General features: G+C 31.3%; 1 protein-coding gene across 4 annotated transcripts in view; it reads left to right on the top strand.

Moving 5' to 3' along the window:
* Positions 1 to 9,750, top strand: part of LOC132748717 (neurobeachin-like) — a 144,602-nt gene extending 134,852 nt beyond the window's left edge. For all 4 annotated transcript variants that reach the window (XM_060738330.1, XM_060738332.1, XM_060738331.1 and 1 more), the window contains 8 exons: positions 34 to 211; positions 1,342 to 1,434; positions 3,236 to 3,391; positions 4,314 to 4,481; positions 5,417 to 5,521; positions 5,977 to 6,176; positions 6,643 to 6,794; positions 8,620 to 9,750. In XM_060738330.1, coding sequence (XP_060594313.1) covers positions 34 to 211; positions 1,342 to 1,434; positions 3,236 to 3,391; positions 4,314 to 4,481; positions 5,417 to 5,521; positions 5,977 to 6,176; positions 6,643 to 6,794; positions 8,620 to 8,710 — 1,143 coding nt within the window. In that variant the 3' untranslated portion in view covers positions 8,711 to 9,750. The remainder of the gene's footprint in view (positions 1 to 33; positions 212 to 1,341; positions 1,435 to 3,235; positions 3,392 to 4,313; positions 4,482 to 5,416; positions 5,522 to 5,976; positions 6,177 to 6,642; positions 6,795 to 8,619) is intronic.
* Positions 9,751 to 12,614: the final 2,864 nt, after the last annotated feature.

Below are 12,614 nucleotides of genomic sequence, written 5' to 3'. Positions count from 1 at the left end.
TTCATAATACAATGAATTTTTGTATAATTACAGTCACCAATGATGTTTACAAGTGTCCAGGACGATGTATGTATGATAATGAAGTTCCTGTCCAACTCGCCCGTGTGTCACGTTTCAGCCAACACGCACCCGGCCGTACCAACTCCTGCTGTCACCACAATTACATGCAATCATAATTTCTCTATAAACAGATGGAATCCAAACTATCAACGTAAGCTACAGCCTCTCACATTGTGTTTCTGACTTTAAATTTTGATCAAACTATGTACTATTTTCTTTCAAGTTTTGTATTCTTTTAAAATAGAATCTTGGCATCAACTCTCAAAGTCATGTTATGCCTTAAACTCTTACCTCACTAAATATCTCTTATATGGACTTGTCTGTCTTTCAATTTGGACAAAACCATTCGTCATTTTTAGGGAAAATTCAAAATAATTACTGATTGAAAAGCTAACTGTGCAGGCCATGATCAGTTGGCACTGATGTTCAGGCTTATCTTGTTCTGCACTGTTTGCATGGTTATGTTCAGTTGCAGCTATAGGGCTACTGGAATGAAAATAATCATTAATGGCATCTTAATTCTTCTAAAACTAATTACTAAGTACATCAGTTTGTGCCTTTCTATACTGCAATACTATAAGTTGAATAATAAATATAATCACTTGGGATTTAGAATTTCTCAACGTTTTTATAATGATATAAAGCAGACTAGTGCAAAATTTTAATTGAAAAATTAATTAGCAAAATTTAGTCTCTCACAAAAATTTTTGATTTTATATCAGCCTGGGAGTCAGGTATAAAAGGTGTCGCTTGTCTTTACTTGAGCATTATCTCCAAAGTTTGTTTCTTGTCTGTTTTGCTTTTACAAAAGATGTCTTGTGAAGCTTAAGTATTGAGCATTAATGTGTCTCATGCCTCTTTGTAAAAAAGACCGTTTCTTATTGTTTATTGTTGCTGTACCTGGATGGGTACATATACAATTAACAAGATCGAATTACAAAATGGATGACAAAAGACCTCAAAAAGGGGGCATCTATAGTGCATGCCATCTGCATTTTTTGGGGGGGGAGGGTAACCTATATATAGAATTAAAATACTTTCTATAAGTAAGAAGCTTGAAAAACAGTTTGTAGGCTCCTATGGGACAAAGAATACACAGAAGGAGTCTGTTTCACAAAATTATTTTCAAGTTGAATAGCAATCCTAGCATTGTTTGGAAATGCTTATTCTTGTATATTCTACATTGATCAATATGTCTTGAAAGCATTCTCATAGATATGATTTAAATTGGCTTGTATTCTGTTTTGCATGACTTTATTACTATGATATTTTAATTAACAGATCAAGGTACACCTACTAGTCTGGGATCAGCAGAAAACAAGGAGAACAAAGATGCTCAGCCCAACCTGCCACTGGCAATGGACCAATTATTGGGTATATATATATTGGTTATAATTATGTGTAATTTGTTTTTGTTTTTTTGTGCGAGTAAATGAAGCATCTATGAGTCAGTACATTGCCATTTTTAGAATGACCTTTAAGTATAATTGTTGACACATGTATATCAGACCTAGTGGTATCAATTTTCATACCAGACCTAGTGATATGTATTTTGTAAATTAAACATAAATCTAGTGATGATATTTTTGATAAAAGGTCTAGTTATTATGCCCCCACAAAGTGGGAGAATATAGCATTGCACTTGTCCATCCGTCCGTCCGTCTGTCATTACGTCCCGAAATCTTGTGAACGCAGCATCTCTTAAACCGGATGGCAGATTTTGCTTAAACTTTCAGGGATGAACAACCTTAATGTGTAGATGGTAGTAAAGGAAGGAATTTTCGCTGCGACCAAATTTAAGAGAATTTTGGCCCTTTGTTGATTTTTTCACTTTATACTATGTAGAAATTTTGTGAACGCAACTCCTCTTAAACCGGATGGCAGATTTTGCTTAAACTTCCAGGGATAAACAACCTTAATGTGTAGATGGTAGTAAAGGAAGGAATTTTTGCTGCGACCAAATTTAACAGAATTATGGCCCTTTGTTGATTTTTTCACTATATACCATATAGAAATTTTGTGAACGCAACTCCTCTTAAACCGGATGGCAGATTTTGCTTAAACTTCCAGGGATGAACAACCTTAGTGTGTAGATGGCAGCAAAGGAAGGAATTTTTGCTGCAACAAAATTTAAGAGAATAATGGCCCTTTGTTGATTTTTTCACTTTATTCCATATAGAAATTTTGTGAACACAACTCCTCTTAAACCGGATGGCAAATTTTGCTTAAACTTCCAGGGATGAACAACCTTAATATGTAGATGGTAGTAAAGGAAGGAATTTTTGCTGCGTTCAAATTTAAGAGAATTATGGCCCTTTGTTGATTTTTTCACTATATACCATATATATGTTGTCAGTGGGGGCATCCGTGTCCTTTGGACACAGTTCTAGTTTGAATTCTGTTATCAAATCTAACAGAAAAATCTTGTTATCAGACTTTGTTTTATAGAGCTTTTTATGAGATCTGGAAGTTATATTTTAATATCAGGTCTTTTCTTTTAAATCCAGATATCTGACCAATTAAACATTAATATCAGATATAGTTGTATTATTTCTAATATCCAAACCAGTCATTTATATTTTGATAACAAGCATGGCACTATATATTTTGTTCCAAAACTGATATCAGACCTGTTTTTGCATGTCTTGGTATCATGCTTCTATTAGATTTATGTGTATGACTTCTTTTAGTACTTGTGCATGCCTACCTTGCCTTTGCTTCTACTGATATTGTTATATTAATATTTATAGTTGTCCAATCTTTTGAAATCAAACTGTGATGGTATGAGGATATTTGGACTGAGATTGTATATTGAATTTACAAAGAATAATGATGCATTGTCATATATAAGGTAGTCATAAGAAATGTTGAATAAAGTCATAATTTTGTGATGAAAAATTGTAAAAAAGGGGGGAATATGCAAATTAATAATTTTTGTGAAGCAAATAAGGCTTATAATTTAAGGATACTATTCTAAATACAATCAACTTGGCTTATAATGATATTCAGGAATCCGCCAAATTTATATCGTTAAATGCACATATTAAATATTGGAAAGGCAACCAATTTGAAAACAAGAGTCAGGACTGTGGCAACAGCATCGTTTTAAGCCGTATATCTTTTTAAGAGATACTGTTATAAGTGGAATTTAATGTAATTTTGATTTATCTTTCAGTAATGAACACTGGGTTAAATCGTCGTAGTTTAGGTGATAACTTTGATCAGCGCCTTAAAGTGAGTATGTCTCATTTTGTAACAACAGCAGATAATAGATTCATCTTTGCCTGTGGATTCTGGGATAAAAGTTTCAGACTCTACTTTGCTGACACAGGTATGAGCTAATTGTTTCAAACCTCTTTTCTTCTTTACATTAAATATTGTATATGCCCCTTATGGCTGTGGGGTTGCCTTTATGTGTCGAGGCATCAGAATTGCAGCCGGTGTTTAACCATGTGTGAGCATCAGAGGCAACTAAATGGGTTTAAATTTTTGGAATCTCTGCATCTCTTAGCTCTAGCAGGTCAAGTAGTTATGAACCCTGGTATTGCTGAAAGTTTGTAACACCCAAGGTTGACCAAAATCATCTTTCCTGTTCCACCGCCATATGACCTAAACTGTGTTGGTGTACTTAAAACCAAACAGAACAAACACAATATTGTATATGATGCATCACAATGTCATTTAGAGAACTGGTCTTTCTAGAGAGCATACGATTTTAAAAATGGACAATCATGAGAATGACTTTGTGCAGAATTTGGTCATAGGTAGAAAACACTTCAATTTAATGGATTTCTTATATAGAAAGGTTAGAAATTTATTATCACACTGAAAATTAATGAATTAGATACCTTGAAGAATATTTTTTAGTTATGAGTAGAACAAATGTACAATTTTAAAGAATGATCTATATGATGTTAAAGAATGATTTATTTGTTTACTTGGTATTAAAAGAGAGTTGATTTTAATTCAATAGTTATGGTAATGGTCATAAGTGACTTTATGACTTTTACCAATATTGTAAGAACTTGTTTGCCCTGCCACATTATTTCTAACACAAACAAACAAGAGTGTGAGTAACAAAAGACATTGTTAAATTAGCTGTATAGCTTCCTTACATGAAAGAATTCCAAATCACTGACAGAACACAGACTAGAAGCTGTGGTGGGCAAACAATTTAAAGTGATTGCAAAATTAACCACTTAGCCATGGAGGTCCCACTAAATTAACATACAAATGTCCCATTTCTCTTTCAGCAAAGATTTTGCAAGTTGTGTATGGTCATTTTGATGTGGTAACATGTATAACAAGATCAGAATGTAACTTGAACCAGGACTGTTACATTGTAACGGGATCCAAGGACTGTACTGTGATGGTATGGATGTTTACATCAAGAAATCAGGCTATCATTGGTGATAATGGAAGTAAGTTTACCTTCAAATTGAGAAATTATCCTTGAGAATTTTAATTCATAAATGAAAAGGTAGTCTTACTATTTGTAAAATAATATATGAAACATATGTTTGATGGCTTAGCTCAATAGGGAGAGCATCAGAATTGAAATCAAGGGGTCTGGTTGCTGGATAGATCCTCGGGCGAGAAAAAAATATATCTGTGAAAATTGATGTCTGACATTGAGTCATAATCATTGGTCTCTCACTGTTGATTTGTCCAACATTAGGGATAAGTAGTTGGTCATTTGCAGAGAAATTGGTAAGTTGTCTTAGAAAACCAGATAGGTGGAACTACCATCAAGGTATGACCAAAACTGTGCTATACGTTTAGTTTGTCTGTTTTGAGGTATTATGATCACTGAGTAGTTGTCATAGTTATCATCATGCTAAAACTTTAATGTAGCATTGAACATTTTGAAAGGTATCAATATAAAACTTGTGACACTTGCTTATCATGGCAAGGTGCAGTTGTAGCATGAGAGGCCTTATTTGAAAACTTATTTTTGGAGTTATGCCCCTTTTTAACTCTGAGATTATTTTTTGTCAAAATTGCTTATTAGGTAGAATGGTACTCAAACTATGAATGCTATCAACATAAAACTTGGAAAACTTAATTTTTATGATATTAATAGCAAAGTTGCAAAACAAGGGGCAATATGTTTAGAGGTCATGTCCCTTTTTAAAGAAGAATATTTACAAAAATTGGTTATTGATAGTCATTGCCTTTATCAGAGCTATAATGATTGCTGGGTTGTCACCTGCAAAAATTGTTGCCCATTATTCAAACAATTTAGCTTTGAGACAGAACTCAGAGACAGAAATGTTTTTTATAACTTTGAGGTCAGTTTAAGTGATGTTATTCTACCATTACGTATATTGTATATATTATAATGATATGTTATCAGGTATTGAGCATCCTACACCAAAGGCCACTTTGACTGGACACAAGTCTGAAGTGACCAGTGTTAGTGTACTTGCTGAACTTGGAATGGTCATCAGTGGATCACAAGGTAGCTATTTTAACTCTGTTGAGCATTCTTGTTCATTAATTTTGTTTGTTCATGTAAAGCATAATATATACATACCCTAAATTTTAAAGTGTTTTACACTTTGACATTGACAGTCTTTATATGAACAACATAAATAACCTAGGGTATATCAAGTGAAAACATTAAGCCATTTTTAAACCGCTAGTTTGTGGTGATTAAATGTCTGATTTTAAAATTTATAACGCCAATTGAAAGCTTTGGCTAAACTACTGAAAAGAATAGCCCGTTGTCTGGTAGTTCCAAAAGTGTTTATCGGTGTATTGAATGGACAGTAAAGGAGATATGTTGGTCTCCAAAATGAAGTTTGCAAAAAAAGAATAGCCTTATACCTGAGTTAATCTGTTAGGTATAACATAGTATTTCTTGGTGTATTAATTATGCATTTCATTTGTATTGTATAAAACTATTACTTTTAGATGGCCCATGCCTTGTTCATACATTAAACGGCGATTTATTGAGGTCACTGGATCCACCCGAGGGTAAACAGTTAACTGCGAACCTGATTTGCATGTCCAGAGAGACGTTCGTGATGATTAAGTTTGAAGAGAACGTTATCTGCAACTTCAGCATCAACGGTCGATTACAGAAACATATCAAACATAAAGATAATATTCAGGTAGGGATAATTATCTAGCTCTTACCCAGCTGGAACTGAGAGTGATCAGCCTGTGCGACCAGTATAGAACCAGGCCAGCCTGCATTGTCATGAAGTCTGACCAGGCACTATACTGTTGGCTGGCTAGCTTTAAATTTTCACCTTATCTTAGGTGCTAAATTGATAATTGACTGTTTCAAAATCATAAGCTGAACAAGTCTGTTTGGACAAGGGCTAGTTAGATGAGCTTTTCAATGTAAAAAAGAGGAGTGTTGATGTGTGTGTGTTAATATTTTTGCTAAGGTCTTCCTGACAATTGTCAAGGCTGGTTACTTATTTTGCATGTAAAGGTTGGCATATAATACTCATCCCGCCTGTCCTTATGTCTGCTTGAAATCGTAATTAGATCGTAAGGGTCTAGTGTAATTAAACATTATCTCTGACCATATGTTTTTCATATTTCTACAATGTTATTTTGACTTTACAGGCTATGACACTCAGTCGTGATGGACAATACCTGATGTTGGGAGGTGATAGTGGTGTTGTAGAGGTGTACAGGTCACATGACCTGACGTTACTTTACTCATACCCAGCATGTGATAGTTGTATATGCTCACTAGCTCTTTCACACGACCACAAGTAAGTTACTTACTTAAGTTAGGTTTTTAGTCACATGCTGTAATAAAGTCATATTAAAGACATTCTGGCATTTTTAGCATAGGAAAACCTCATGATTTTACTTGTATATTTTTATGAATTTTCCTCACACCAGAATAATACATTTTAATTAAAATATGCTATACCTATGTGGTCTTAATTGTTTTATAAGTAAACTTTGTCCAATTTACTTACCATAAAAGTTGATGTACCTTTAATTTTTAGCTCGACTATACGAAGTAAATGGAGAGCTGTCCTACTCGCCCCGGCGTCGGCGTCCGCGTCCAGATTTTAGATTAAAGTTTTGGTGCAGTAAAATATTTTTCACTATAACTTTGTCATTTCTTAAGGTATCAACTTCAAACTTCAAATATATGTTCCTTATCATCAACCACATCTTATGTGACAAGGTTCATAACTCTAGCACCAATATTTTCAGATTTATCTCCCCTTGAACTTAGAATTTTCCTTAAAAAATACAATTTTTTACTGTCACTTCTTTATTTCTTAAGGGATCAACTTCATACTTCAAATATATGTTCCTTATCATCAACCACATCTTATGTGACAAGGTTCATAACTCTAGCACCAATATTTTCAGATTAACCTCCCCTTGAACTTAGAATTTTTCTTAAAAAATATTAATTTTTACTGTCACTTCTTTATTTCTAAAGGGATCAACTTCATACTTCAAATATATTTACGTTATCATCATCCACATCTTATGTGACAAGGTTCATAACTCTAGCACCAATATTGCAATAATTATCTCCCCATTAACTTAGATTTTTTTTACTAGAAAAATGTTATTTTTTATTATTACATTTTTATTTTTAAAGGTATCTACTTCAAACTTCAAATACTTATTCCTTATCATCAATTACATTTTATGTGACAATGTTCATAACTCTTGAAGCAATATTTACAGATTTATCTCTCTTTGAACTTAGGATTTTCTTTAAGAAATATAATAACTTCTTTACTTTTTAAGGTATCTACTTCAAACTTCAAATATATTTCTTATCATTACACAACTGTTGTGTGACAAGGTCCATAACTCTAGCATGACTATTTCTAGAATTATTCCCCTTGACCTTGGAATTAATGTTAACAAATGTTATTTTTTTACTATAGCTTAATACATAATTATACATAATTGATTTTTCTTTCATAGTTTTGTCCTCCTTAATGCGTCCAGTATTTATTAGTCGAGCTTCGCTGTCTCCTGTGACAGCTCTTGTTGAATAAGGGGACAATGATCTACTGGTTAAGGTGACTACCATTTAACCCAGGGGTTGTGTGTTTTGAGCCCAACTTTGTCCATGAACATGTTTTCTCTGATGAAGATGATATCAGTACTGGTCATTTTCGAGAGGCAGATTTAAGAAAATGATTTTTATAAATTGAAAAAAATATTTTTTTTCTCAAATATGAATTAAGAATCCATGTAAATGAACTAATTTAAAAGTAAACTGTTGTTAAAAAGCTGCACATGAACCATTTTATTTCCATTTAGAATATTTAGTGCAGTACAACCAGTGTTAAGTTGAATTATATTGAAACAAGAATTTATAAGAGGGGTGTGGGAGGGGTTCGGACTTGAAGCTAAAAGGGAATGGTAATACTAGGTCATGATCTTTTTTAAATAAACAAAAATACTGTCATGTCAAATACAAATGTATCAAGTGAATGAATGTCTTAAAAAAGATCAACATTTGATTGTGCCTACCTATCTGAAGGAAGAAATCTTATGAAGTTGATCTATTCTGCATTTATTATCAAAAACAAAATGTTTGGTTTATTTCAGGTTTTTACTGGCAGGTCTGGCTACTGGATGTTTGTTGGTGTTTAACATTGACTTCAACAAATGGCACCATGAATATCAGGAGAAGTATTAGTGCAGAGATAAATCTAGGGTTTAACCTTAATAGAGGTGTAACTTAACAGATAAATCTAGGGTTTAACCTTAATAGAGGTGTAACTTAACAGATAAATCTAGGGTTTAACCTTAATAGAGGTGTAACTTAACAGATAAATCTAGGGTTTAACCTTAATAGAGGTGTAACTTAACAGATAAATCTAGGGTTTAACCTTAATAGAGGTGTAACTTAACAGATAAATCTAGGGTTTAACCTTAATAGAGGTGTAACTTAACAGATAAATCTAGGTTTTAACCTTAATAGAGGTGTAACTTAACAGATAAATCTAGGTTTTAACCTTAATAGAAGTGTAACTTAAAAGATAAATCTAGGGTTTAACCTTAACAGAATTGAATGATGTTAAAAAGAACAAGATAAAACTGTGTTGTGATATATTCTGAAAAACATGTGGTTATATTTGGAGTGTAATTTGTGCAAGAGACAAATGTAGACATTCTACATGAATGTGTATATGTAACTTTTTATACAATATTTAGAAAATGGGGAAAGATAGATTCAATTGTGGGACAACCATATTTTTTGGCTACTAGGTCAGTGTGTTATGGAATTTTGAAGTGATAGAAAGAGCATCTTGGATGCTTAGAATTTAAGAACAGGATGATTGAAGAATTTGTTGTTTGCATGTCAAGAGTTTCTGTAGAATTTCGAAAATGTTCAAGTATTAGAAATGCTTATCTCTGGATTTAACCTGCCAGCCTTGTTTTGATGTGTATGTGTGGATTATATATATATATATAGATGTTAACAAAAAAAAATGTGTAGCGAGATTTTATTTGCTGTTGAAGTGTTATTATATTAAAGTATATGTGTTGAAAATTGCGCATAAACCTTTACATTCCAAATGTATAAAACATATGTATATGTTATGTGTACAGTTACCATCATTTATGTACCATTCATTTTGTCATAGGAAATTTAACTTGCAATTCCATTTAATTCTTTGAATATGAAAAAAGCTGACAGCAATCTGTTTTAGGATTGATACAACCAAATCATTGTTTTTGGCATTGAGAACTTCATTTACACATATTGAAATATCACCTTTTCCCTGAAACGTTCTTGACCATCAAAGATTGTTTTTCTTCAAAATTTTAGAAATTTCACCATATGATCAAAGCAAATAAGGTGGGGACATTTATAATCAACTAACACATCTTGTTCTTTTTTAATCTAAGAAATTGCAAATTTTATTCCAAAATGAAAAATGATATTTATATTTATTGGCACTTAAAGATAAAGAAAGTTAAAACTATTATCTACTTTGTATTATATATGTAAAATTATATAATGACAATTGTCCAATCTTCCGTTCATGAATTATAATGAAATGTGATTGAATTACTTTAGTTTTATGACAGATTGACACAAAAAATTCATGTGTGTATTGCAAAAAGTATTGTTGATTTATAATTATTACATTGAATTTTTTATTTTTCTGAACAATCGTCTCCCTTGATCAATAAAGGCAAAATGCTGAATTATTTTCATATACGTTCTTTGAAAAAAAAAATATATATACATTATTTGATAATGTTGTTTGAAAGATTGTAAATTTAGGTTTTTATGCAGAATTTTGATTGTTTTTTTTTTCTGAGTTTGGACTGAGACATGGTAGTTTTGTATTATGAAAATTGTTTGTTTGTTGGTAAACTTGTTTGTTTATGTTTGTTTTGTAAATACAATGTACGTATATATGCATGTTAAGAGAAATTTAAAGTCTATTAAAACCATGGTTAACGGTGTTTCTTTTTTTGACCCATTTAAGCATAAAAATATATTTTTAAGAAGAAGAATAAAAAAAGACTTATGCAAAAAATTCATTTTGGACTTCAAAAACATTTATCAGGGGAAAAAAATATTGGTGACCGAATCAGACACTCTAAACAAATACATTTTTTTAAAAAGTAAAATTTATTAGATTGGTGGCCCTTACGAGCTATTCATAAATATTCAGCCATACTTGGTGAATTTTTGAAGAGATGATTTATAATGTTAAGAAGAAGTGTTTATATTTTGTTATACAATTGAAATTTTGCAATGTGGTGTTATTTATTTGTATGCTTGGACTGTAAACTGATTTGATAGTTAAAACGATAAGGTCTTGTATTGTATGATATAGTAAGGGAGGCAACTCATACAATCTTAATATATAAACCTGAATGGGTTGTCTCTCTTACTATAACATAATGTGTTACATGTAATATTTATAATTGACATATCAGTTGTTATAGTGACATATATAGCTTGTGTAAATAGAAAATTTGCACCATATATACACACACACATATATAATTATAAAAATATATATAAACAATATATAGATGTGATGTGTTAGTTTTAATATAACCAGATACAAGACAGCAAACATTTCATATGTTTCTAAAAATTTCAATATAGTGCCAGGTTTCTATCACATTACATTTTGCTAATGTTAATATTTTCAACACTGTTGTTTTCTACATTGAAATGCTTACATTTGATAACCGGGCCCCGCATACATTAATTACATATATGAATCATAATTCTGTGTAAAGTTTATGTTACTTATTTCTGTATATGAAAAATATGTGCAGGGTACATTTTTCTATGTAAATCATATATGTACTGTATATCTTGCACATTTTTCTCTGTGAAGCATATGTGTACTGTATATTTTACACATTTTTCTCTGTGAAGCATATGTGTACTGTATATTTTACACATTTTTCTATCTGAAGCATATGTGTACTGTATATTTTACACATTTTTCTATCTGAAGCATATGTGTACTGTATATTTTACATAAATTTCTCTGTAAAGCATATGTGGTCTGTATACTTTACACATTTTTCTCTGTAAAGCATATGTGTATATTTTCCTACAGATATATATCATTGATCTAGGTTTTTGTTATAAAAGCTTTTGCACAAGTTTTCATAGCATATCTTAATTAGTGCTTACAGATCTAACAGTCATATTAACTAAAATAGCAGCATAATTTCATGCTTTGTTTACTTGGTTTATTATGTATATTGTTTTTTCCCCGTATATTTCCAGTCATTTTATTTATTGTATTGTCAAATGAAATCTTTGTTTTAAACATTCCATAATCTCTGTTACATGTTAGTGCTATGTTTTGGTATGTTTTGTACAACGTTCATAGTTTGCTATTCTAAAGACAATTTTTTTTTTCAAAATCGACTTCAAATAGTACTTTAAGTACTTTGATTTACAAACCATTATCAACACATAAACTATTTTTTGCACTTAATGAAAGTGATCTTAGATATTGATTTTTTGAAATTGTGTGTTGAATTGCACATAATTAATTGAAATAACTATTAACGAAAAGTTACTTTATTTAAGAGACCTTTATTGTATTGAAATACATGCATAAATAAAAATTAAACCATCATTCAGAGTATTTCAGTTGCGTTTCTATTATGATTTGGTTTGTGTTCTTTGGGATATCATCTTTTGTATATTAATTGATGGTGTTAATTAAATGCCATTTTATCATCGGTGATCTATACCGTAAAAGTAAGAAACTGTCAAATTACCATGTACATACTATACATTTGCTTCTTGTTTTGTTGTAAACAGAACATTTTCAGAATGTGTTAATATGATGCTGCATTGATGCAATATATATTTATAAATATGTATCTAATCTTCATCATAGATTGAAAAATATCAAGTTTGGGTACCAGTCTAAAGTATTCCGCCACCTGATTGGATGCCACTTGAAATTAAATTTGAAATTGACCAATGGTGTGGCATCTTCAATAGAATGGTTTCGAAACTTGATTTTTATAATCTATGAGATATTTAACGGATTATTTAACTTAGGTTTAGGGATTTTTTTGTGTTTTAATTTTACAAG

Source organism: Ruditapes philippinarum, unplaced genomic scaffold, assembly GCF_026571515.1.
Source record: "Ruditapes philippinarum isolate M1 unplaced genomic scaffold, ASM2657151v2 ctg58_1_1_1_1, whole genome shotgun sequence".
In the NCBI taxonomy this organism is placed as follows: Eukaryota; Metazoa; Mollusca; class Bivalvia; order Venerida; family Veneridae; genus Ruditapes; species Ruditapes philippinarum.
The sequence above is the reverse complement of the archived record's forward strand: the minus strand, read 5'-3'. Positions and strand labels throughout refer to the sequence as shown.